This window comes from Pseudomyrmex gracilis, unplaced genomic scaffold (genome assembly GCF_002006095.1).
Source record: "Pseudomyrmex gracilis isolate BER0280 unplaced genomic scaffold, ASM200609v1 scaffold_21, whole genome shotgun sequence".
NCBI classification, from domain to species: domain Eukaryota; kingdom Metazoa; phylum Arthropoda; class Insecta; order Hymenoptera; family Formicidae; genus Pseudomyrmex; species Pseudomyrmex gracilis.
The window spans coordinates 502406-527403 of NW_018020605.1; the positions used below are offsets into that span (position 1 = coordinate 502406).

General features: G+C 36.7%; 5 protein-coding genes across 12 annotated transcripts; 3 read left to right on the forward strand and 2 right to left on the reverse strand.

The window, feature by feature from the left end:
• Positions 1–517: 517 nt before the first annotated feature.
• LOC109851845 (SAYSvFN domain-containing protein 1) lies at positions 518–16937 on the reverse strand. 3 transcript variants are annotated; one of them, XM_020422336.1, is made up of 4 exons: positions 16718–16937; positions 16521–16599; positions 2510–2618; positions 518–882 (listed from the first exon to the last, which is right to left on the reverse strand). In XM_020422336.1, exons 1-3 carry the CDS (start codon positions 16856–16858, stop codon positions 2593–2595), a joined length of 246 nt encoding a protein of 81 aa, XP_020277925.1. In that variant the 5' UTR covers positions 16859–16937; the 3' UTR covers positions 518–882; positions 2510–2592. The 3 variants fall into 3 exon arrangements, with proteins under 3 accessions (XP_020277925.1, XP_020277923.1, XP_020277924.1); XM_020422335.1 differs by lacking the exons at positions 518–882; positions 2510–2618 and adding an exon at positions 16298–16384; XM_020422334.1 differs by lacking the exons at positions 518–882; positions 2510–2618 and having other exon boundaries at positions 16025–16599.
• Positions 3416–11959, forward strand: LOC109851843 (zinc finger protein 701-like). 3 transcript variants are annotated; one of them, XM_020422327.1, is made up of 5 exons: positions 3416–3966; positions 4053–4196; positions 4289–4384; positions 4465–4541; positions 5160–6247. In XM_020422327.1, the coding sequence occupies exons 1-5, from the start codon at positions 3649–3651 to the stop codon at positions 6208–6210; spliced, it is 1686 nt and encodes a 561-aa protein (XP_020277916.1). In that variant the 5' UTR covers positions 3416–3648; the 3' UTR covers positions 6211–6247. The 3 variants fall into 3 exon arrangements, with proteins under 3 accessions (XP_020277916.1, XP_020277917.1, XP_020277918.1); XM_020422328.1 differs by lacking the exon at positions 5160–6247 and adding an exon at positions 10226–11959 and having other exon boundaries at positions 3419–3966; XM_020422329.1 differs by lacking the exon at positions 5160–6247 and adding an exon at positions 6879–8302 and having other exon boundaries at positions 3421–3966.
• LOC109851844 lies at positions 12932–15727 on the forward strand. Of its 3 annotated transcripts, none has more exons than XM_020422332.1 (7): positions 12932–13836; positions 13992–14128; positions 14254–14475; positions 14547–14704; positions 14829–15060; positions 15134–15215; positions 15419–15572. In XM_020422332.1, exons 1-7 carry the CDS (start codon positions 13565–13567, stop codon positions 15486–15488), a joined length of 1173 nt encoding a protein of 390 aa, XP_020277921.1. In that variant the 5' UTR covers positions 12932–13564; the 3' UTR covers positions 15489–15572. The 3 variants fall into 3 exon arrangements, with proteins under 3 accessions (XP_020277921.1, XP_020277919.1, XP_020277920.1); XM_020422330.1 differs by having other exon boundaries at positions 12934–13836; positions 15381–15727; XM_020422331.1 differs by having other exon boundaries at positions 12935–13836; positions 14547–14708; positions 14869–15060; positions 15381–15727.
• A 1426-nt stretch (positions 16938–18363) lies between the features above and the next one.
• On the forward strand, positions 18364–22388 carry LOC109851830 (L-asparaginase 1). Of its 2 annotated transcripts, XM_020422305.1 has the most exons (9): positions 18364–18590; positions 18948–19091; positions 19171–19282; positions 19441–19555; positions 19917–20253; positions 20364–20678; positions 20952–21256; positions 21511–21684; positions 21777–22388. In XM_020422305.1, the coding sequence occupies exons 3-9, from the start codon at positions 19191–19193 to the stop codon at positions 22218–22220; spliced, it is 1782 nt and encodes a 593-aa protein (XP_020277894.1). In that variant the 5' UTR covers positions 18364–18590; positions 18948–19091; positions 19171–19190; the 3' UTR covers positions 22221–22388. The 2 variants fall into 2 exon arrangements, with proteins under 2 accessions (XP_020277894.1, XP_020277893.1); XM_020422304.1 differs by lacking the exon at positions 18948–19091.
• Positions 22389–23096: 708 nt separating this feature from the next.
• On the reverse strand, positions 23097–24627 carry LOC109851847. The gene is made up of 4 exons (XM_020422339.1): positions 24241–24627; positions 23936–24119; positions 23626–23791; positions 23097–23300 (listed from the first exon to the last, which is right to left on the reverse strand). Exons 1-4 carry the CDS (start codon positions 24406–24408, stop codon positions 23147–23149), a joined length of 672 nt encoding a protein of 223 aa, XP_020277928.1. The 5' UTR covers positions 24409–24627; the 3' UTR covers positions 23097–23146.
• Between the last annotated feature and the right edge of the window lie 371 nt (positions 24628–24998).

Genomic DNA, 24998 nt, shown 5'->3' on the forward strand with positions numbered 1-24998 from the left:
TTAAGTTATTCTTGTTCTAAGCGAACGTACAAGATCGAGCGGATCTTCGTTATGAAGATTAATTGTTGCATATCGAGTAACATAGCGAGCGAAAGTACGCACGAAGTGGATCATGCATGATCCGAAAGTATTGCGCAAATGTCGAAAGGATTAATCCATTTGCAGTTCACATTTGTGAACGAATCATCAGTAGAAGAAAATTCGTACAATTGTAAAATGTTAACGTAATTAATTATCTAATTGTAAGATATTACACATTAAATATCTCGAAAAATAAACTCTTTTGATATTCAAAATTAATTAAACGAGGGAATATTTTTCATGTTTTTACTGAAAATTTAATTTATTTAAATTTTAAATTACGGATCAGATATAAAATCAGTATATTAGTATTTACATGTGTGTAAATTTGGGCAGACAACTTGGATCATGCGTAAGCCGCTTATCATGTACGCATTTACGTTATGTATGCCAAAATGTTTATTAAGTTGTCGTTCTTCTCGATATTTCGTTTCTCTTTTTTTTTTTTTTTTTTTTTATTTTTTATCTCCCGCACCGCACGTGCGCGAGAATAGCGAGTTTTTGCGGAGCGAAAAAACGTAAGTAAGAAAGAGAATGGGAGAGAAGAAGAAATACATTGAGAAAAAATTAAGTAAGAAAAAAAAGAGAAAATAAAGAAGAGAATGTACGAACGAAAGTTAGAGATAGAGAACGTTTTCTTACCTTTTGAACGCGTATACAAGTCGCGAGATTATTATTATTATTATTTATTTGTTGCGTTCCGAGGAGTGACGGGGAGCTCGCACTTTCCCCCGTCGCCCTTCTCCTTTCCCCAAAACAGTCTCACTTTGGCACCGCTATTTCTTAGCGGCGATTTTAGCGCTATAGAACAGAGGACACAATAACATAGACACTAGAGTACCTCGAGAAGAGGTATAACAAGTAGCATTTCTTGAAAGTTAGCTCGCACGGGCGTTCCACCCTTCTGCCGCGCCGTGTTCCAAACTCTTTCGCGGAAACGTTCCAAAATTTTCCGGCACGTACACTTGATACTTCAGATTTTTATAACAAAATTCTTATTTGAGATACGACGCATATGCGGTCTTCAATTCTATGAAAAAAAATTAATTTAAAAAATTAATAAAAATGCAAAATAGCTCATCTCTCAGTCCGACTTAAATTCGCCAACAATTCAAGCTTGAATTATGGTAACGTAATCAGTACAAAGAGGATGTCGATACTATTGAGCGTTTTGTTGTCGGATGATGGGGGGGTGAGAAGCCGATCTTTTCGACGAGGAGAACTTCCTCGAGAAGAAGATCCTTGACGAGAGATCGGCCTGCGGAATCGGCGTTTAGACGAAAGGGCGGAATGCCAGCTCGCAGAACAGGGTAACTAGCTCTAACATCTATCTCTTACGTCAGCTAAGGAACAAAAAAAAAGTTCTGTCACACTCGTTCACGTCACGGCATCACCACCGCGGCCTGGCGGTTTTCAAAAACATGCCGGCGTCGTGGCCAATCTCGAGACACTATCACACACCTTCGTACTAATAAACGATTTACTATTCGATTTCATTGCGACGTCTACGTTATTTCTACCCGACTTCTGACTTCATTCTTCAGAGATTCACATGGTCGAATGTTCATTTCATTTGGCGTTACTCATTTCTTTCTATGGAAAAAAGGATCTTACGAAGAGTCTGTCTCGATATGAAGATTATATTAAGCGAGTTGGTAAAACGCGCTTTTTTTTTTCGAGAAAGCAGAGACAGAAAGAGAGAAAAAAGAAAGAGATTAAAACACACCAAATGGAGATACGTGATATTTCGTATTTAAGCAGATTACAACCACTCGGTTTATCGTCACCGCACAGAAGCAGTATACGCGCAATGTACAATGGTACAGTATAGCCGTATTGACGGAAAAAAAAAAAAAAAAAAAAAAAAAAAAAAATAAGCCCGAATTTGATGTTCACGTAACGCGCAGATTATTGCGTTACCAGATTATTGCGTCGCGCGAACATTACGGCTATTTATATACGCGAGCTTCCCAATGTTTATCAAATTTACGCATTATCAAGCAGCTGCGCGCCGCTGTAATAAAGTATTCGACGTATGTATATATACGCCCGATTTAATCACGCAATTGAGAGCGCGCGTGAAAATCGGTGTCATTACATCGACACGTAGAGCGTCGCGTTCTACTAGTGATCGTAAATGTGATGTAAATGTGAAATCCGATTGTTTGGTCAGTCAATAAAACTCGGCCACCCCCGCTGATTTGAAATCGCAATCGCTGCGCACCGTCATTTGATATATATCGCTAATAATTAAACGTGACGATTAAAGGTAAAGTCATTTCAACGCTGTTTCCGGTTCATCAACACGCGGGCGAGTGACTCACTCATTCACCCACTAACACTATCGTTAAATGTTACCGTTAATGTTTACCGTTTGCGCAGTTTGTTTTCAGCATTTTATATAAATTTTAATACGTGACATACTCACATTTTAACATCGCGCGAAACTTTTTATGCAATTAGAAGTATCGTTTCTTACGGTCTCTTCCGAGCTGCTTCGTATCGTCGACCTTATATAGTCTCTACAGCCGAGTTATCTGAGGAAGAACAAACAGAACTATATTTAGAAAGATTTACTTGTGTGTGTGTATGCGTGTGTGAGCACAACAATTCTACCTACTTTCTTAATAGTCCAAATATTAACGCACTAAATTATTATATACATTTACAAACTTATTGTGTATAATATCTACTATTTGACATAATATGTTAAGATTGTTACTTTTTGAAAAAAAAAACTTTGAAGAAGTCGCCAACACTATTTCTTTGCTACGCACGCATTAATGCAATATTTTTTTTTTTTTTTTTTTAAAAAAAGGAAACGCATCAGGCCATGTACCTTTATGACAAGTTGAACGTATTTTATTGCATAATACTTTCTAACGTATAATAACACCGTTACTCTTTGAAAAAAGAGCTTGAGAAAACCGCCAGCAATGTTTTGATTTTATTTGCACGCGAATGTATACTCCGTACTCTAGCGCACTGCGACACATGACTTATTCCGTTTTTTCCTCTCTTTTTTCATTTTGTATTGGCTGGTTCCGATATTCACTGCCAGTCTAAGGATCTATAGAATATGTGACATGAAGTGTAGATTTTTAATACTAGCACTGAATATCGGAACGCAGCCACTATATCGCTGTCTCACTTTTATGTTTCACTTTACTGCCACTTGAATAACGGAGGCGCTGTCAATCTCCGTTACAGTATGAAAAAACCGATTAGCAGTTCATAGTTATATTCAAAAGCAGAGAGAAGACAGAAGTCCAAATTCCACGAATGGTGGAACCGAATTGAGGGTTTCGGTGGAAACTAGACCACAGTGTCCAGTGTGAGAAAGAGCGTATCAGTGTGTCTCACACTAGTGGACACAGTGTCGCTCGTGTACGTAGCTGAAAAGCACTTAATGCCATTCATGTCATTCGTCAGTCATTCACCAGGAAATACTAGCAGTATCAATAAACATAGAAACACATAAAATGTCTGTTTTGAACAACTTTGAATGCGACAAGTGCGCCTAGAGAATCTCTGTCACGACGCGTGATCGTTGCGCTTCTCTTTGACATGGAAGAGCCCGGGAACCCAACGACGCTGGTACCCTTTGTTGAAGATAATGTGCTGATCGACACCGGGAATAATATAAAGACGACGCAGGAGGGTCCACGTAACGAGGAGGACTTTTTCCTGGTATCGCATAGCCAGGATGAGCAATACTTCGGGCAGAATGTCGTCGAGACGGAGCAGCAGACGGAGGAGGCACTCGCGTGGACGCATCTCTGCAGGATATGTGCCAACCCAAAGAATCAACTAATACCTATCTTCGAGGATGTAGGACTCGAATATGACTTGTCCAGCAAAATACTCAAGTACCTGCCGATACATGTGTGTACAACAATTAAAGTCTGGTTTAAGCACTGATTTGTCTTTCTTGATTAATGTCAATTGTTTGTCCGTTGATTGACACATAGGTGTCCAAAGATGACACTCTGCCTTCTCAAGTATGTTACCAATGCACCAGTATATTGCTGTCCTGGCACGAGTTAATTGAGGGATGTCTGAATGCAGAGAAGAAATTGCTAGAAATACAGAACATGCTGCAAAATAAACATGAGGTATAACATGAGTGATGTGCACTAAAATGCTAAGTTTGTTTAAGAGATATATGATGATGTTGTTTTATTTCTATTTTAAATTTTTCTTACAGTATCATAAATCTATATCTGCAGAAAATGAAGTGGGAATTTCTGCATCAATTGCAGCAACAACTGCAACACTCATACCGGGTATGGACACTTTGCAAGTGAGTATAGAAAAATATAAAAAAATATTCTTAGCACACTTTAAAACTTATATTTTTTTAATTGCATATTTTTATTGTAGCCTGATCAGCAAGAAAAAAATGATAACAAAAATGAGATGCATATTGATGTGGAAGAAGACACAAATAAGTCTACCAGGTAATTACATTAAATTCATATTTTTATAATTTGCGAAAAAAACAAGGCATTTTTTTTACTTTGTTTACATATTATTTATTATCATTTTTGTTCTTATACTTTTGTTCTTAAACTATACGTTGTTAAAATATGTTGTTTTAGTAAGGGAAACATATATATAAAATATTACAAATAAAATATTATATATATAACTATAAAATATACATATATAAATATAAAATAAAACTGCTATCAAATGCTTCTTAAAATATTTTGCATATATCTCATAAAAATAAGATGTGTTTGGTTTATTTGATGTTGAATACAGCAAACAAACGTAATATGCTTTATAACAAACTGCGACTTGTTGAGCTACATTTGATGAAAAAAAAAAAAAAGTAATTGTGTGATGTTGGATATGTCACGAAACTTTTTTTACGACACCGAAACAGCTTATTGAAAAAGTACAAGCAAAACCGAAAAAGAAAGACAATATAAAACAGAAAAAAAATAACCAAAGGTTGGTTTTAAAAATTACTCAGAAAAACAAGTGCCCTGATAAGCGGCTCGAAAATGCAGCCGCAAATCGTCCGCCGCGCAATTATAAAATCTAGAAGTCAAGTTTCGGCTATTTTACAGGTCTTGCGGCGTCCGGACACCGCTTAGAGTGTCTGTGGACACGCAGAATGCATTTTGGAAGCGGAAACGAGTCGTACAGCCGAGAGTGCGCAATCTGAGCGCGGCGGGCGAGGACCGAGATTCGGTCTGGGTCGCCTCCACAGACAGGGCGCTCACCGACATACCATCCACTATATCTGAAGAATTGGAGAATAGCGATCCAGTGAGACTGCCCACTGGAGCAAAGAAAAAGCGTGACGTAACTCCAAGAGATATCGAACAGGAACATGAATCTTGCCAAACGGCCGCTGCCGTGTACGAGGAAAAAACAGATCAAATTCAAAGAGATGAAATTATGGACATTGATTCGATACGTTCTCCTGGCAGCGAGATCGACTATAAGAATTCGTTTGAAACTAGTACAGAGTCGCGTGAGAAAGAGTCCTTTCAATGTACCGAGTGCGGCAAGCGCTTCAAATTGAAGGACTCATATCTACGTCATATGAGAATTCATAATGACGAACGGCCGTTTACGTGTCATATATGTGGCAAGCAGTTCCGCGACTCGGGCGGGCTGACAAGACATTTGAAAGATGTGCACGCGAAACTGAAGAATTTTATGTGCGACTTGTGCGGCCGATCGTTCGCATCCAAGGCAACGCGAGAGGATCACCGGCGCATTCATACTGGAGAACGACCATACGTTTGTCACGCGTGTGGCAAAACCTTCAAGTCCAAGGCGTCCCTTTACATCCACAGCAAATTGCATACCGACGAATTTCCGCACGCGTGTTCATACTGTAACAAGCAGTTTCGTCGCCGGCAAGAGTTGCTGGCACACGTTACCACGCACACTGGCGAGAAGAATCACGCTTGCGACGTATGCGCGAAAAAATTTCGGGTCAAGTCTGAACTGACGCGACACAAGCTCATCCATTCCGAAAACAAGCCATTTGTCTGCGTTGTATGCAGCCTCGCCTTCCGGCAGAAACGCTATCTAAATAATCACGTTAGGAGTCGACACAACGAATCTATACGAGTTTTAAAGAACGCTATAAGGGATGCTGCGTAATAAGAGCTAGCATCAGACCGATGTCTGATACTTTTTTGTACGTAGACACACTTCCGTTATCGTACCTGCAAGGAAACTGCAATTCAAATCTATTGCCTTTGTTGTTTTTACAGAAAAACTCCCCTTTCACGACATATCATAACGCTGCTCGGCCGAATAATCTTACGAAACTGTTATCCAATGAGAAGTTCGACCATAGCGAGTGAAGCTGTAGAGAAAAACTTTATTTGCGATATTTGTCATCGCACCTTCAAAAGAAAGCATCATTATTTAATACGCCGTGTGATGAGATGTAAACATTGTGTGTGTTTGATTACTAAGAAGACTTAGTAAAGATACATGTTAAAATGACAAAAGAATAAAGCACCACATCGATGACCGTATGTGTGTAATGTAAACAAAGCGTTCAAGCAGTAAGGACAAATGTTTGTATACAATTGCAAGTACATGAATGTTTCCGTTGAAATGTAGCCACCACAAGAGTGTTTGGCTTCAATTACGTCCTGAAACGACATTGCTTGACTTTTTTCAATGAAAAATCTTGATGCTGCATCGACTGCAACTGCTCGTTCCCGTGGAAGTATCTCTTAGTTAAACATAAAAGACTCAATCATGAATCGCCATGATGCTTCAACTGCCGTAAAATAACGGACTGACTCTTTTTACAGATGGACACATGTACCGAATGACGAGTTGACAACACACGCTCCAGACAACTGGCAAACGAAGTCCGATACGGAAAAATGCGTTGACATTGAAAAAACTCGATCGAAGATATTTAACAAAAAATGTTTATCATCAATCAAATCAGATCGATCTGATACTTTTAACAAAGAGTTGAAGAACATGAGAAGAAATTGTTCGAGAGTAACAGAGAGTAACGGTTGCACTGTTTACAAATGTAAGGAATGCGGGAAGATTCTTTCCACTTCGTATAATTTGTTGATCCATCATAACATACACACTGGCGCACGACCGTATACCTGTCATGTTTGCGACAAGAGCTTTCGGTCGGCATCTGGTTTGAACAGACACGTACGCGATGTTCATGACGGCGTCAAGAATTTCGCTTGCGACGTGTGCGATCGTCGCTTCGCATCGAGAACGTCGCGGGACGAGCATAGACAAACTCACACAGACGAAAGACCTCACGTGTGCGAAATTTGTGGCAAATCATTCAAACAGAAAGCATCTCTACATGTACATCGGCTTTATCATTCTCAGATATTGCCGCATTGTTGCAATTTCTGCGGCCGCGGTTTCCATAGGAAACAAGAATTAGAGAAGCACGTGTCCTGGCACTCCGATCAAAAGCCGTACACCTGCGACATTTGTGACAGACAATTTCGTAGCAAGAGCTGCGTCACTCGTCATCGAGGCATTCATACCAATCGACGATCATACATTTGTACTGCTTGTAGCGCCGGATTCACACAAAAACGGTATCTTAAGAGACACTGTGAAAACTTGCATAAAACATCTGCGTATATACAAGCATGATCAGTTTCTCATTGTTAATTAACTGTATAGCTTCTATTCTGGCTGGCTCTGTGGCTAGGAAGTAGCTTATGTGGACTTGTGCAGTTTGTTGGAAATATACAGAGTAGATATCGCCTGACTTGCAATTTTTAGAATCGGAGCAAATGCTCGAACACTACCGTATTCTTTGCAAGTCTGAAATGTGATTATATTTTACATACAATTTCAAATTGTTACCTGTATTTCTGTAAATATATTTATGAACAGCAACTATGGGTAGATTTCTATTTGAGAAATGATATTTTAGCTTTGCGATCGTCTAACAAATGTAATTGTAATTGTAAGCCAGTTACTCATTAACAACAGCTCAAAAACAAACAAATGTTACAACAACATTGAATTTTAATAATCTTACTCTTATAAGAGTAGAAATAAATAAATGTAGAGAAATTTATTTTTATTTTTTATACAATTTTATATTTTTTTCATTTGTATTATTATGTACGATCAATAAGTCATGTATTGGATCTCTTTTATAGTCTATGTACACGAAAAGGAATAAAAAATTAAGATAATTAATATCACGTACATATATAATTTTTATCAATCTCACCTGCTTGTATGATCCATCCTGATCAGTATATCATAAAAATTATTTTTATTTTTCAATACAATTTATGTTTATATTATCGTTTTAATTAAAATTCCTTTAAATTCCTATTGTGTTATTTTTATATATACCTATATTCATTTTACTTGTTTATAAAAATTTACAAATTATCTACGACTAAAATTTAAGACTCTTTAACGCGGCAATATTGCAGCCAATTAACCGTCTCGTTCTTCCGAAACTTGAATCTTATTTCCGGAAAAGTGCGAGAGATAGAAGTTGATTGGCCACGCATGATCCACACATTTATTCTCTGACGATTGGCTGCGCTGTATTCTGTGTATAGAAGCCAATAAATACTGACTCCAGTTGAACGCACAGTTAACGCGATTACATACGCAGTCGCTCTCCATCACTGTCAAAACGGAGCCGGCAAAGTAAAACGTGTTACATACAACATTCATTATCAAAGCATTCACAATTATATAAAAGAGATATATAACTAAAAAGAAAAAGGACAAGATTGAAATTATTAGAAAATTTGCAAGTGAACAATTTTTTATCAACAATAATGAAAAAATTAAGTTACAACGAAAAATTAATAGAAAAACTAAATCGGAAGTTCAATCGAAAATCCGAGTCGTCGACAGATGAAGAACAACCGTCGACGTCAAAGAGTAAAGAAGTAGAAGTAGAAGTAGAAGTAGAAGTAGAAGAAGGAAGAGAAAGAGAAGGAGAAGAAGAAGAAGAAGAAGAAGAGGAAGAAGAAGAAGAAGCAAAAAAAGAAGAAGAAGAAGCAAAAGAAGAAGAAGAAAATATTCTATTAAATAAATATTATTCTTGTAGCGTCTGTATTCCTAAGCAGCTATTTCTAATTAAACGGCAGTATTTCAAACATATGTTTAAGTATCATCGCTTTTTTTTTAATGATGATCGTTATTGGGAACCTGGAACACTCAAGTCATGTTTTTGTTGTGTGAAGCCTCTTGAGAATATTAGAAGCATATTTTTTGCCATTTACCGATTCAAAAAATGTGTTCATTGTATATATTGTGCTAAACCGTTTTTTAACCTAGCGAAAGCAATAAAACATGTGTATAGACATACTAAGGCATTTTCATGCTTGCTATGCGACGCCAGTTTCAACGAGCTGCGATGTTACCACAGGCATCTCTGGAATAACCATACCATCAAACGTTGTGATTCGTTGCCAAGTTGTGAATATAACGGATCTTTCAAAGTAGACACAAGAAGAAAAAACAAAAAAGCCGGAAGAATGAAAGTCTTAAATATTGCACTACGCACATACAAGTATTATGAAGATAATAAATAAAATAACTCTTAATCTTTAGACCACAATCTGTCTTCAAGAGATCAGTCAAGCTAAATGTAGCTAATTAAGAGCGCGCAATTGATCAATTGTTAAGTTAAGGTTAATAAACTAAGGCTTTATATGATCACAACAGAAATTGAAAATATGCCAAATATATAAGTAAGAATTGTACGTGTGTGTGTAATCCATACACAAACAACATAAAAAAACGAAAATATCAGTGCAGTACACGTGTTTCTGTAAAGATGTTCTAACAGAGAAATATCAGAAAAAAGAGCAACATTGTAAGTATAGTTTGAAAATTGACACATATCACATAAGCGCGTTATTGATATTTTAAAACAAAAAACTATTCCAGTATATATTAAAAATTAAATTATTATATATTAAGTATTAAAAGATATTATCGAAAATGCGTTTAAACAACTTTGGTTATAAAATGAATAAAAACAAAATTCTAATACACTATATATATTCTTATACATTTTATACGATTTTATTATTGTATACAATATTCATATCATTGTTCTCTTTAGCATACCTTTGTGAATTGCGGTGAGACATTAATAAAACAAATTACGTTTTTTGTGCAGATTGCAAATCAGCCGTGATCGAGTCGACATTTGTTCTCAGAAAGCGTGGAAGATGTTAGCAGAAAAACGCATATCTAAAAATAATCTACTTCAAGCAAAATCATTCGATATTGTTGACGAAAATCCAAAGAGTGTTTTTGCAAAGCATATCGCTACTGACGTATTGAACGAACATTTCTTTCGCACAAATACAATCTGCAAAACACGCGTCTCGGATAGATCAGCGAACAACGAGAAGAAGAGAAAGAAAAGTTTAAATTGTATGATAAAAACGAAAGCACAAAAACAGACGAGCGAATCAGGGGCGTGCCTAGACCAAGGTGTTGACCAGTCCAAATCCGGCAAGGTCGTGTCCGCTGACTCGGTACTAGTCTGTAAGATTTGCAACAAAAAATTTTGCTCCGGGAAAAGTCATCGTATCCACATACGCGTTCATTCGGGAGAGAAGTCGTACACGTGCCACATTTGTGGGAAGCAATTCGTTCAGGGCGGTAGCCTGTATTATCACCTGAAGCATGTGCACGATGGCGTGAAAAATCACACTTGCGATATATGCGGCCGCAGCTTTGCCATGAAGACCGCCATGGAAGATCATCGACGTATTCACACTGGTGAGCGTCCGTACGTATGCCACACCTGCGGCAAAACGTTCAAGACCAAAGCGTCCATCTACATACACAATAAGACTCATACGGACGAGTTCCCGCACAATTGCACCTATTGTGCCAAAAGATTTCGCTGGAGACAACAGATGCTGGTACATTTGACGGTGCATACAGGTGAGAAAAATCATACGTGCGACGTATGCGGCAGGGGTTTCGGCGTGAAGAACGATTTGACCAGGCATAAGCGTATCCATTCCAAAGAAAAACCGTTCACGTGTCAGCGATGCGGCATTAGCTTTAGTCAGAAACGCTACCTCAAAAATCACGAACGTTTAAGATTGGGAATATGCGAACACACAAAAAGTTCAAGTCGAGTCGAATGAAATTCATCAATTTATCACGCGTGAAATAAATAAATTTAAATTAACCGATAGTAGACGTTACTTGACATAAATAATCAAACACTCAGTATTCAATGTAGATAAACAAAACTTTATAGATTCTTAAAACTAATGATTTTTAATTTTTTTCAATTCACGGCATGCTGAGCAGGAATTCTCCCAAAACGTTGAGCAATAAGAAGACTTTTCATATTATTTAATACTTTCAAAATATTTTGACGATCGTTTTATTTCTCAATTTTTTCTCTTTTTCTCGACCTTATTTTTTAATCTTTACTTTTGTGACAAATCGATTAAAAGACTTCGAAGCTTACAATTGTTTTTACATTTTAAAATTATTTGTTTACTTGAAAAAGACTTTGTACTAAGGCTACTACTATAATATTGTATATGTACATAACACTATTAAGTTCCACTTGCCGTTCGCAACGCTCATGGAATCATTTTATCTCTGTTTTTCATCAAAAATTAAACAAAGATAGGACAAATAACGCTCACGAGCGTTGTGAACGGCAAGTAGAACTTACCCTATATATGTTAGATATACGTTAAATGCTATTATACTAAATTTATAAATTATAACAAATTTAAATTATAACATTTAAATTATAACAAAATATTTTTCAATTTTAGTCAATGTAAACACATTACTTCAGTTTGAATGGCATTAATTATATTAATATAATTGTAACATGTATATTGCTTGAAATACTTGAATTAATATAATTGTAATTATATGAATTTTGCAGATTGATATAAAGCTCTCTTAATAAATATATTAATTGTTAATATTTCGATTATATTAATAAGTAATATTTTTAATTAATATTAATATAATTATAGTTAGTACAATTGTGATTCGTATTTATTTGTATTATATTATTTATTACCACATTTATATTATTTATTTACAATTCCATCAGTATATCTTCAACAAAAATGCAACTATAAATGCAAGAGTCTTGAAAATGTATGTCTTCCTAATAATATAAGCAATTACTGTCAAACAACATTCCAAAATCTCTCTATGTACATGAAATTATGTAATCAAATTATGTAATTTGAAGTGATTTAATTCATATTGTGTGATAATAAAACTCCTTAGTACAAAATCTATTGTATTAATTATTGTTTTTCTTAGCATTTCCAATTTTGTTTCCTACACAGTATAACAATAATATAACTGATCTTTTCTTTACAACTTTCTCTGTTTGTAGAATAGAGAGCTTCAATAATCAGTTTTGACTCTAATATTAACCCAGTATTGTGTCATTGCCGTCACTGACATGCGTGTCAAGTTTGTGTGTGTTTCGAAAATTCGCGCACGTGCTATAGTTGGAACAACCTTGCACGTGTACGTAATATATTGAAAACTATTTATAAATGAAACACCACTATCATATTATTACTCGAAATAAATTGCTCATCTCACGACAGCTATATTCCTTTGTGTGTCCACATAGTACGCAAGAAATAAGTATTGTATTTTTAACTGCAATTATATATAATCAAACATGTATATAAAATTCTTACGATCAAATTTACACGCACTTTTCAAAATTCTCGATAATAGCACACATCTCTAATTGCATTCAATATTTATATCTTGTTAAAAAACGTTTATATATATATATATATATATATATATATATAAATTTTTCTAAAAACTAAGTTTAAAAATAATAAACTGCTTACTATCCTTACATACGTATTTTGAGGGCAAAAATCGCTATCTACATCTTGATGTTTACAGCTAGCGAACAAATAATAAAGCTTTTCTGTTAAGAGAGCGCTCTTTCAAAGTGAGAACAAAATATAAACGAGACGTCGAAGAGGCGGAATGTCAAATATATCTCTGGAGTCCCACGCAATTCGGGAGACGACGGAGACAGCGGAAACAGAGCAAGTCGAGCGTTCTTTACTATTGAGACACGCGATTTTCCCAGGAATAGAGACGAGCGTAGCTTTAGCGCACAACACGTCACGTTGTAAAATCATCGGGTTTTTTAGTCAAACCGTGGCATTAAATCGTAATTCAAAGTGAATATTGTGCTGAAAGTGTTTTATCAATTGTATCAGTGCAAGTGAGCCAGTTTTGAAATTTATCAATCGATATTTTCGCGTGTGTGAAACTTCCTTGTTTAAGATATAAATAATATTAAAAATATTGTATAAAAAATTACATACAAAGTGCACATTGGACGTTTTTTGTTCATCACTTTTACGAATCAAGCATGAGAAATAGAAAGAAAGACACGTGAACGCAATAAAGGATTAAGTGGACAGAAACAGTAGCAACAAGCTGACGGGATTCTCTTAGAAATTCCGTGAGGATGCAACGTGTTCTTAGTCTTCAAATGATCCGCGGCATTGACGAAACCAGCGAATATGTAACCAAACGAATGTGTATCTCGTTTCTCTTATCGGTCGGATTCATCTGTCTGCTCTGCGGCTTTTTATTAGGCCGTTTCGCCGCCGAAAGGTCGATGGAGGTCCAAGCACAAAAGACATACGTTGAATTAGCGGGGAACGGTCTGATAAACACCGACTATCTTCAACAATTAGCGCTTCAGAAACTAGAGAGAATATCGTTCGAACCTGTGACGTATGTTGTTTAAATATTCTGTGTGTTGGTTTTCTTATATTTAAAAAATATACGCGTGAAAGCATTGGTAGAATCAATGATAAAACTCTTCTGTTAGACAGTTTGTCGAATTGAATTTTTCATTGAAAACATAATTTTGTTATCTTTATATATAGAACTTGGCAGGCGCCTGATTTGCTAGAGTCTAATATGCAGCGCGTCAACGAGTTCTTTTCCAATTTGTCGTTTATTCACAAGATAAATAATTACGCGTCTTGCGTTCGCGCAGTTGTTCGAGGTGCGCGCGAACCAGGTGAGAATTGTCTCTCGATCAATTATTGTTAAAATGAGACTTGGTTGAAAATATAAAAATATTGTCACATGTATTTCCTATTCCACAAGTTATTCTACTTGTTCAATTTCACCGAATTGTTTCAGATAGACAAGTTATCCTCTCGGTTAATGGGGATGGTATCGCTGTAGCTTTGAAGCTAGCGCAGATCCTGGACGAAATTTATTCTATCCACAATTGGAGGCCACGACGGAGTTTGACTTTCTGTGTGTCTCTTGCGTCCACGGACGTTTGTCCGCAGACTCTGCCCATATTTATGCAACGAAAAATCGTGGCTTACGTAGCATTACACGGTCGTTTATCGCAAGGTTTGTTTGCATTTCCGCAATTTTTATACTGCGGAGATCTACATGTGAGAGAATTGTTTTTCCTATCTCAGATAGCGGTCACGTGGCTTTGTTCGGATCGGACGTGATGCGATCCGTAGCCGTCGAAGCTATCAAGACGATTCCCGGTGACAGCAACTGGACTTATCTCGAACACGAAGTGTTCGGTCCGCGTCTTTCTCTGGATATTCCACAAGTGGCGTTTTCGTTCGTAAGTATGTATATGATTGTCTTTTAGATCAAGTATGTTCCACTTTTTTTTGCAATTAGTTACGATGTCAGTCTAATACAACAATGTAATTTACAAACGAGTGATCTTTGGCTGATGATATCAGTCAAAGAAATTTTCTACGTACGTTTTCTCTGCTTTACAAGACGAGAGCAACCTCGTACACAACGTAGAGTATCACGATCAAAGCTCGCGTGGTGTAATTCTGGGGCAGATGGTTAGTCAAACTATATGGCGACTGTCTGACAGCATAATTATTCAATGGAAGCCGCAGTATCTTAACGAGACTATAAATAGGATGTTGGAATCGATCGATATCAAGCTCCAAAATGCAAAAGGTATTATCCAGCTCTGAAATTTTCACCGGATATTTACAGATACTTTTTGAATCGAATAACGTTTGCTTTTCAGAAAAACTGAAAAAAACTTGGCAGATATTACTCGCCGCAGTTGAAGATCTTAATGAGAAAATTGATGCGACGGATAATACTCAGTAAGTTGTAGTTCAGACATATCGATTAATGATTAAGTTTGAAAGTGTCACAATACTAAATAAACAAAAAGAGCAAGAGACATATTCTCTAAATGTAAGAGAATGTTTCTCTCGCATATGCAACATTATTAAATTAGATTTACATCAGATTACGATATGTTCTAGAACGCTATCAGTGCGAATGTGGAATGATCTCCTTTTAGATCTGGACAAGGCACTTTTATGTTTGGACAAGAACGCACACTCCAGAACCGACATAACGAGATATTATAAATTATCTGTCAATTCTAGCAACACATTGGCCTACCTCAATGAAATGGTCAAGTGTTATGAAGATGCTATACAAGTCCTACAAGAGAGATGAGATCGAAAAATAAAATTTTGTGCGACAAAGGATATAAATATATTTTAGAAACACATCTTGAACTTTTGTTGTTGCGAAATATATTGATTTTATTGTATATTTTTTACAACACTTTTATCTTCACATGTCGTTTTATATATATATATAAAACAATGTAAGTAGCAAAAACTGTATAACATTAATTTTAAAGTTATTTTGTGATATTGTAGAAAAAAGTATATAAATATTTTGACACACTTTCTTGATTCTGCTTTTTTTATATTCTTTTCTTACCATATGTGTATATAATTATATATATAGAAAATAGTTTATAATAATAACACCAATTAAAATGAAATTTATTACGGAAAGTTTCACGACCAGATGCGATTTGTNAAAATACTACTAATTTCTAAACAACGATAAAAATAAATAATAACAAAACTTAAACTTATTTTCTTATATAATTTAATTATATTTCTATAGTATAATCTCTTTTAAGTTGAAAATCTTTATCTGTACGGAATGTACAATGTATGATTGACATAAAAACTATCACATTTGTCAATCTATGATATTAAATAATAAAAAATGTTGCATATGTACATATATATATGTACATATATACATATATATATACATATATATGACAACTTTTTATATTCAGACTTTACTACTTTAAGTTTTTATTATACTGGCTCATTATTATACTCTGTATCCCATCTCTCTTTCAAATTGTGATGCGTCAAGTGTTCCTTCTATAGCTTCACAATTTGGATTAAAAACTGAATAGGCACTGAGTTCACCTTGTCGCTTTGGTCCAGATCTGGTGTTCAAGTAGATGAAGATCAATGCCGACAATATAAAATAAACAGCGCCAAACTGATACTCCAGCGCAATCGCGTACAGCGTAATCCATAACAAAAAGTATAAAAGATAAATTATTTTGGTGATAACTGTACTTTTCGATTCCGGTACATTATCGTACGACGGGACGTTTTCCTCATCCTGGATCTCCTGTGACTGCTTGCATAATTTAACCTGAATAGAACCAGGAAATGAACAGAATATAGTATTTTTTGCAGCTTTTTAAATTCTATCTCAGCTGAAGAACCACACATTCCCGACAGAGTAAAAAATAACATAACTGTAATCATACCTCCTCTTCCTTCGTAGATTCTACAGCTGTGTCGTTGGGATTCGACGAAAATATGTTTCTGACAGCATTCTTGATTGACTCCGTCATCTGTTCTTTGTGTTTTTTACGTCTGTATGACTTCAATCTTTCGTTTATATTCATCACGATCACGTAAAATTCTCCCGATCAACATGTGTAAATGGGTGTGTTTAGACGAAGCTAGCACTACGTAGCGCTAACTTCGGCTAAACACACCCAATATTATTCCACATCATTCGCAAAACTTCTCTAGCGCCACGCAGCGTGACAAATCGAAAATAAAATAGTCGCGCATGCGTCTTTCAAATCATGCACCAGTAGCGTATGTACTTTCGGAAAACATAAATCTGTATAAAGCATCGTTTTTTGAGTTTTTAGACATTTCTCATGTCAGAAATAACGCATGAAAATCAAACTCAAAAAATAGTGAGAGAGAGAAGTGGAAAAACAACACGTGACAGGGAAAAAGGTAAAAAAGAGAATATTATATATATTATATGTAATACTCTATATCTATATATAATACACACACATACGCATATATATATACCGTACTCACGTGACCGAAGTCAGTAACACCGCCGCGGTCGCGCGACCGAGGTCAGTGACTCCATCGTAGTCGCGCGACCGAGGTCATTGACCCCGCCGCGGTCGCGCGGCCGAGGTCAGTGACCCCCCCACCAAGGCCGCGCGCCCGAGGTCAGTGCCCCGCCAAGGCCGCGCGGCCGAGGTCAGTGACCCCGCCAAGGCCGCGCGGCCGAGGTCAGTGACCCCGCCAAGGCCGCGCGGCCGAGGTCAGTGACCCCGCCAAGGCCGCGCGGCCGAGGTCAGTGACCCCGCCAAGGCCGCGCGGCCGAGGTCAGTGACCCCGCCAAGGCCGCGCGGCCGAGGTCAGTGACCCCGCCAAGGCCGCGCGGCCGAGGTCAGNGACATTACTGTAGTATGTATATAATACATATAATACAATATAAAGTATAATATTATAAATATATAATAAATTAAATGTATAATATGTATTATATAATGTTATATATAATATAAATTACAGTCACGTTATTTTCACGTGTTGTTTTTCTACTCTTTCCTGTCACGTGACTTTAGTTACGTTTTTAATTTTCTCTACATATACGACGAACTGTCTCAAAATCGCTTTTCATTAGTTACTCTCTCGATCTTACCGATTCGATTCGACTCAATCAACCAACCAACCAATCGGCAACGCGGAAAAGAGGCAACAATAGGTGCGATATATTCGATTCCAAACGCACTTCTTTTTTAAATATAAAAGAAGGAAATTACAATATTTACAATATATAAATTAGTGAACTATAAGAATTATAATAAGAATAAAAAAAGAGTTGTAAACACGTTTGCTATTATTTATTCTAATAGCTGTTAATAGCAAATTATATCGTAAACAGACATTGTCAAAAAAAGAGCACTTTACGTGCAATTAGCAGCAATTTGATGATTATTGTTAGATATCTCGTATAGAAAAGGAACGAAGTAAGTAAGATCGTGATAAAACATTTGTTATCAGTTTGACGTAATCATATCATTGCAACTGCACGTATATATACTTACGTAAGAAGTCAATCTCACTAATCAGTCTTACAAGAGTCATTGGCGCGATAACTGCCAGTAGCCACGTGCAAGGAAGCTGAACGTGTGAAAACGATTATGTCACATTTGCCTTATGAGTCGCACGAGAATAAATGCAATAGTATACGTGAAAATATGACAAGTGTTAGGAAAAATTTCACCGGTGACCTGAGTCACGAAACCAAACCGGAAGGTCGCGTACTTGTGCTTTATACGGGCGGCACGATAGGGATGATGAGAGACGAACGTGGAAGTAAATATATCTTCGAAAATTCTTAAAGATCTAATCATGATGAATTTCTTGCTTTTCTGTATTATTTTTCAGTTTCAAGCACTTTATATATTTTTGTTATAAACTGTGAAAAGCTGTTGTGCTATTTTATTTTAGAAGTAGCAAAAGATGTCCGTATAACATCTTTGTTTATAAACAAATATGTCATATCGTTGACACTTAGACTGCGCGTTCTGGGAACGTGCTATCTGCACTATTTTATTGCTCGTTAGACATAAAATAGAGATAGAATGACACAATAGCGCGTTCCTCGAACGCAATCTTGGTTGACCCCAGAAACGTTTACATGTAACAAAGTTTTCTTATTTCTTCCTGTAGAACAGTTTGCTTGTTATAATAAAACCTGGGACACACTTTATTCATATCCTGAGTTTTCTCATCTTCTAATTTGTTCAGAGATTATTTCCTGAGCATGCATCAAGTCCCCCAAACATAATACGAATCGAAAATTTAAATGTGACGGTGAATAGTTTCAAACAACTATAAAACATATAAGTTGTTACACTACATCGGAGTGATTAATTGCGTCTTCGTTTTCCAGCATTGATACCGAAAGCCAACATGTTCGTGAAGAATCTGCGGAAATATCCGCAGCTACACGATCGCGAGTACGCTGATAAAAGATTCGGCGCGATGGGGCCGTTAGTACTGCCGTAAGCATATATGTGTATATTCATGTAGAAATAATGTTAATAGAAATTTGTTGTAGAAATATTTTCAATCTGACCGCGCTCTTATGCAATTACCGGGTGAATGTAGTCCGGTTTTTTCTTGCGCAATGTTAAGACATTTGCTCTTTTATCTTTTGCAGCGTGACAGCGACCGACAGTCGCCGTGTCATTTACAACGTATTAGAATATTCTAATCTGTGCGATTCCAGTAATATAACTATGGACGAGTGGATTCGCATTGCTAACGATATCAAGGTGCGAAATAAACACTTGAACGAGTTGCTATTCTGTCGCTATTAATGTTGCATATTTACTCGAGCAATGAAACTATGCTTCTTTTATTTAATTTTGTTCTCTTGAAATTTAAATCTCTTCTCTTTCTTTGAAATATATTTGAGCGTAAATATATATACATACATACATATATATATATATATATATATACATTATAAGGAACTGATTGTTATTAATTTACATCCTCATTTAGAAACATTGTTCGTAGCGTTCGAGATAAAGAGAATCGTTTGCGAAACGATAAAACTTGCAACGGAAGCACTTGATAACAATAATAGATTAACTAATTAAATTATTACTCCTCATAGCGTTTGCTTTGCAGGAGTCATACGAGTACTTCGATGGTTTTGTGGTTCTTCACGGTACAGACACTATGAGTTACACGGCGTCAGCTCTGTCCTTCATGCTCGAGGCCTTGGGAAAGATTGTCGTACTGACCGGTTCGCAGGTGCCGATTTTCGACACCAGAAGCGACGGCCTGGACAATTTCTTGGCATCCCTCGTAATCGCGGCGAATTACAACATACCGGAAGTATGTGTGTTTTTCGGCACAAACTTGATGCGCGGCAATCGGACGAGCAAGGTGTCCGTGACGTCCTTCGAGGCGTTTAATTCGCCGAACTGTCAACCGTTAGCCACGGCGAACATTAAAATCGAAGGTGAACAGTTTTCAAGTGAGAGAAAATTTTTTTTTCTCTCTCTCTCTCTCTCTTTGAGTTTTTCAAAGATAACTGGAAAAATGTTTTATAAAGATGATACTTCTTTGCAGTGGACTATCGCGCTATTTTTCGCCCGTGCAGATTGGAGAAGTTTTACGTGCACGCGACGCTCAATCGAAACGTAGGCCTGCTTCGACTGTTTCCCAGCATCACGTCGGAGTTGGTGCGAGTGTTTCTTCAACCGCCGATCGAAGGTGTTGTGTTGCAATCTTACGGCATGGGAAACGTGCCAACAAATCGCGAGGATATCATCGAGGAAATTCGCGCGGCAACAAAGCGCGGTGTAATTATCGTGAATATTACGCAATGCGCGACTGGATGCGTCTCGGACGCATATGAGGCTGGCAAACTACTTAAAGAAGCTGGTACTGTATATAATTTTAGGAAAAATAAATTAATATCAGAAAAAAATTTATTCACAATTCTTTTGATAAATTTCTACCGTAATGATAATTGTTGAAAGCAGGAGAAAAAAATCAAGGAAAAATTGTATTATCAGTAAAAATTTGAGCAATGCACGCGATAGTGTGATAAAACTAGTGTGTGTAAATATTTATTTAGTTCGCGTTTTCCTCAAGTATTTTTCCTCAAGTTTTTTCTCAGCGCATTTTAATAATTCGTTATCAATACATGCACAGGGGTGATATCCGGCTTCGATATGACTCCGGAGGCCGCGTTAACAAAACTCGCGTACGTCTTATCAAAAAACGACTGGGACACGGAAATAAAGCAGCAAATGATACAGACGAATTTACGAGGTGAGCTAACAGCCGGTCGACCGCCCACTTTACAAGACTGGGACCTGGTGGAGGCCGTGGCCATATCTTTGAGATTATCCTCGGCGACAGAACATCAGGAATTGCGAACGATTCTGTTCCCGGCTATGTTGAACGCTGCAGTGATTAGACGTGACACTGTGAAACTCGAGTCGCTGAAGGGATACGTTAGTAACGTTTTCAGTTTTTTATTTTATATTAATTTTTAAATGTATTTTCCTCGTACACAAATTAGAAGTTCGCTTTCATTTTGTTTTTATTGTTAAAAAATCAGGACAGAATTATAATTAAAAATTACTTCCTCTAAATAGTAAGCCGATTATTTTAATTGAACACTGAGAGAAATGTAAAAATAATGTCAAATATACAATAGTGTATTATAGCTAGAGGTTCTTATGTATAATCGGCTTTTTCTATTCAGGGTGCGGATATCTCGCAGCCAAACGCAGATGGCCGAACGGCTTTGCACATAGCTTGTTGTGAAGGTGATATACATGTTGCACGGCATCTCTTGAAGATGGGCGCGAACGTTCACGTCAAAGATCGGTTCGACCGCACACCTCTTACAGATGCGATCGAATACGATCATCACGATGTAAGAATTCACGATTTAAGCTGCGAAAATAATGCAATAAATAATGCTCTGTTTTGTTAATTGTAACTGCAATGTCCGCATGATTTTTCTAGATTATCAAGATGCTGTTGCACTGCGGCGCGCATCTTCACGGCAATGCTTTACTGATAGGAGAGAAAATGTGCGTGGCCGCGGCTACCGGAAACACAAAGCGCTTGCAGTCGTATTTGATAGCCGGTGTGGATTTGTCACAGAAGAATGTCTCCGGATGTACACCGTTACATTTCGCTTCTCTTCACAATCACGCGGAAACTATCGCATTTCTGCTGGAACACGGCGTAGATCCGAACAGTGTCGATATGCTAGGACAAACTGCGGCGGATCTTGCAAAAGCTGCATGTGCGGCGGATGCGCTATGCTTATTAGAATCTTCCACGCAAAATGGTAATGTTGTTAATAGTAAAACTGCAACGTTGGAACAAGATCTAAGTTTATCAACACCTTATCACGTTGATATGAAAATAAATTTCGACCTTGATAATTTGAATTTGCATTAAAAGTAAAATTTAATAATTTATTATCTCTTCTTATAATTCTGACGTTTTATTAGAAGAAACAATAGAGTAGTAATCATTTTGCAAAGCGAGTGAGATCAGACTTCTAAAACTTGAAAAATATATATTTTCTCTTAAATATATATTTAAGAAAAAATTACTAATTGCTGATGTTTAAGAAAATTGTAATTGAGATATATATATATATATACGCAATTTTAGTATAATTTTAGTTAAATTAATTATAAGAAAAAAGAATGTGATATATTTGTTAAATTTTAATTTATTTTTAGTAACATACTTTTTGCATGTTTTATGTATACACACGTACAAAAAACATTTCTATAGTATAAGTAATAAAACAAGAAATTAATCTATATAGATAAAAACAAAAATTTTTACAAAAATTTACAGATATTACAGTGTATTTCACAAATATAAATGCGAGATCTTATAAATGTGTGTGTAGATGAAAAGTATGAAAAAAAAATTAAAAATGTGAAAAGAAAAGTGAAAGCACGCACTGGAGTGTCATCTAAGTACGTGGTGTGATTTCTTGAGCGCGACGAAATTTCACACCTCGTCTATCAGAATAATGAAGATTGACTTCCCTGACGTAACTCGCTCATTACATTCTGAGTGATTTCAAAACTAAACATTAGATTTCCCAGACTTTTTTATATTGACAAATTAAATTAAATATAAAAAAATTAAAAATAATTTAATTAATTTAATTTAATTAATGTAATTAATTATAAGTTTTTTTTTAAACTTATGGATGTATTACACGCTATATATATACATATATATATATATATATATATACTGCAATTGAATAATAATATGATAAAAAAGGATATGTGAAAAATTGTATTTTTTATATGCGCAATACCTTCATTAATTTGTCTATTTAATCGATCATAGTGATATCAGATTACGCCGATTTGCATCATAATACTTTTAAGAATTCTCGGCGTCACGAAACACTCCTTATAAACTCGTCCGCAGTCTTGTTCTTCTCGTCCCATCCTTACAGCTTCTTGAAGAACTGTGCCATTAGTGAATTCTCTAAACCATTTGTGACTGCTCGAGGTATTTAAAATAAAAATTTATTAAGATTAAAATTTTTTACGTAATCACATATGTAATTGGATAATAATTCATTATATGTACTTATGTAGTTAATATTTGTAAAAGCGTGATATGCAGTTAGCACTTAATTGTCGATGAGATTTTAGAGAAAGCTTTACGCTCGCTTTGATCGTTATTTCATTATTATTGCGCGAGTATTTTTCAACATTAAGTTGAAGAATCTCATTCTTGCTCTCACTTTTATCGTTATTTTTGTATACATTGGCTCAGGCTATATTCTTGCAATCTGTCTGATTAGAAGAGTCAACTACTATACCTTGACAAGCCATCGATGATCTTGTCGGTACTCGTGGGATTATCCGAATGACTCGCCTCGGCAACCATGGTACAAATAATGCGCTGTACACAGGGTGTGATGTAACTGTTGCCAAGCATGATCTCGTTTAGCGCATCTCCCATTCGCGACCATTGTGAATCAATGCCTGCGAAGAAACTCATAGACCAGACATAAAGTATTTTAAAAATATGTAAGTATTTTTTAATAATACACATTTTTACAGCATATAATATACATGTATTTTAACAGTAAAGAAATAAAAATAAAGAAATGCTATTAAAATCCGTACTTCGGTAATGCATTCCTGGACCTGGCTTCGACAAGAGGGGCACCGCTAGAGTGAGAATGCCTGTTAATAAGCCGGCGACCGACAATCCTCGTGTGTTGACGTTGAGCAACGGGAATACCTCTCCGTTTTCGCCTATATGATTCAATGGTATCGTGAAGAAAGGTACTGACACGTCCCAATTGATCTGGGAAATTGATCACAAAGATTGTTTTTGACAGAAACTATATGTTATATTTTAACTTTTTAGGAAGTGCGACTTATACGCGTTAAATTATATATATAACAACAAATATCGATACACTTACTTCAATCTCACCACCTTTGGAATCGAACGAGATAAGTTGAGCCTTGTGATTATTGATGAACTGACCGTTAAGCTTGGCGGATGGTTTCACGTCGCCATCGCCGATGACTCGCGCGAACCACAACGCCAACGGAAGAAAGACGACAGTCGGGTCTATCGGAAGTTTCATATCCGAAATCCTTTTCAGCTATTATTGAATTAAGTAAAACGCCAATACTTTCTCGGAAACGTACGAATAAGCGATGCTTTCTGTCGTCCAGAGGGTAATGGGATGCATTAGTGCTATCCGAGTGCTTTTCAACAACGAGTGTAGCAGATCCCCCACTGAATGTCCCCCGGTCTATAAGAAGCCTCGCCCACCCCATATTGAAACAGGAAATACCGATTTCTCGCGGCTTCGTATAATTAACGACTTCTCGCGCGGCGAAACTGCAGCCGTAAGATATAACATATATCAGTAATTGCGTTTTCATGACGATTACCTGCCTGTGGCATATTACCCGTGTCCACCGGCTCGTTTCGCGTAGGCCCATTGCACCGGGCCCCGTAATTACCGCGGTTGACGCGTTTCACGTGGAATTGTAAGCGCGAATTTTCACCGGCGGTGAAAGAACGAACGCGCGTGTGCAACGGAATTAGTCGTGCGGGCTCGCCGGCCGTGGCTTTCGTCGCGAATTTTCCGGAGCATCGTCCAGAACGGATTCCATCGAGCGAGGGGAGAGCGCGACACGCGAGAACTCGTGTTTGTCGCGAAAGGGA

Coding starts and splice junctions, on each gene's coding strand:
- LOC109851843 (XM_020422327.1), top strand. CDS start 3,649: ATGGAAGAGCCCGGGAACCCAACGACGCTGGTACCCTTTGTTGAAGAT. Junction 4,197..4,288: donor TGCTGCAAAATAAACATGAG/GTATAACATGAG, acceptor TTTTTCTTACAG/TATCATAAATCTATATCTGC. Junction 4,385..4,464: donor CGGGTATGGACACTTTGCAA/GTGAGTATAGAA, acceptor TTTTTATTGTAG/CCTGATCAGCAAGAAAAAAA.
- LOC109851844 (XM_020422330.1), top strand. CDS start 13,565: ATGCAACGTGTTCTTAGTCTTCAAATGATCCGCGGCATTGACGAAACC. Junction 14,129..14,253: donor TCGAGGTGCGCGCGAACCAG/GTGAGAATTGTC, acceptor GAATTGTTTCAG/ATAGACAAGTTATCCTCTCG. Junction 15,061..15,133: donor CAAGCTCCAAAATGCAAAAG/GTATTATCCAGC, acceptor TTTGCTTTTCAG/AAAAACTGAAAAAAACTTGG.
- LOC109851845 (XM_020422334.1), bottom strand. CDS start 16,858: ATGAATATAAACGAAAGATTGAAGTCATACAGACGTAAAAAACACAAA. Junction 16,600..16,717: donor AATCTACGAAGGAAGAGGAG/GTATGATTACAG, acceptor GGTTCTATTCAG/GTTAAATTATGCAAGCAGTC.
- LOC109851830 (XM_020422304.1), top strand. CDS start 18,416: ATGTCACATTTGCCTTATGAGTCGCACGAGAATAAATGCAATAGTATA. Junction 21,257..21,510: donor TCGAGTCGCTGAAGGGATAC/GTTAGTAACGTT, acceptor TTTTCTATTCAG/GGTGCGGATATCTCGCAGCC. Junction 21,685..21,776: donor TCGAATACGATCATCACGAT/GTAAGAATTCAC, acceptor TGATTTTTCTAG/ATTATCAAGATGCTGTTGCA.
- LOC109851847 (XM_020422339.1), bottom strand. CDS start 24,408: ATGAAACTTCCGATAGACCCGACTGTCGTCTTTCTTCCGTTGGCGTTG. Junction 23,792..23,935: donor TCCAGGAATGCATTACCGAA/GTACGGATTTTA, acceptor GTTTCTTCGCAG/GCATTGATTCACAATGGTCG. Junction 23,301..23,625: donor ATCATCGATGGCTTGTCAAG/GTATAGTAGTTG, acceptor TACCTCGAGCAG/TCACAAATGGTTTAGAGAAT.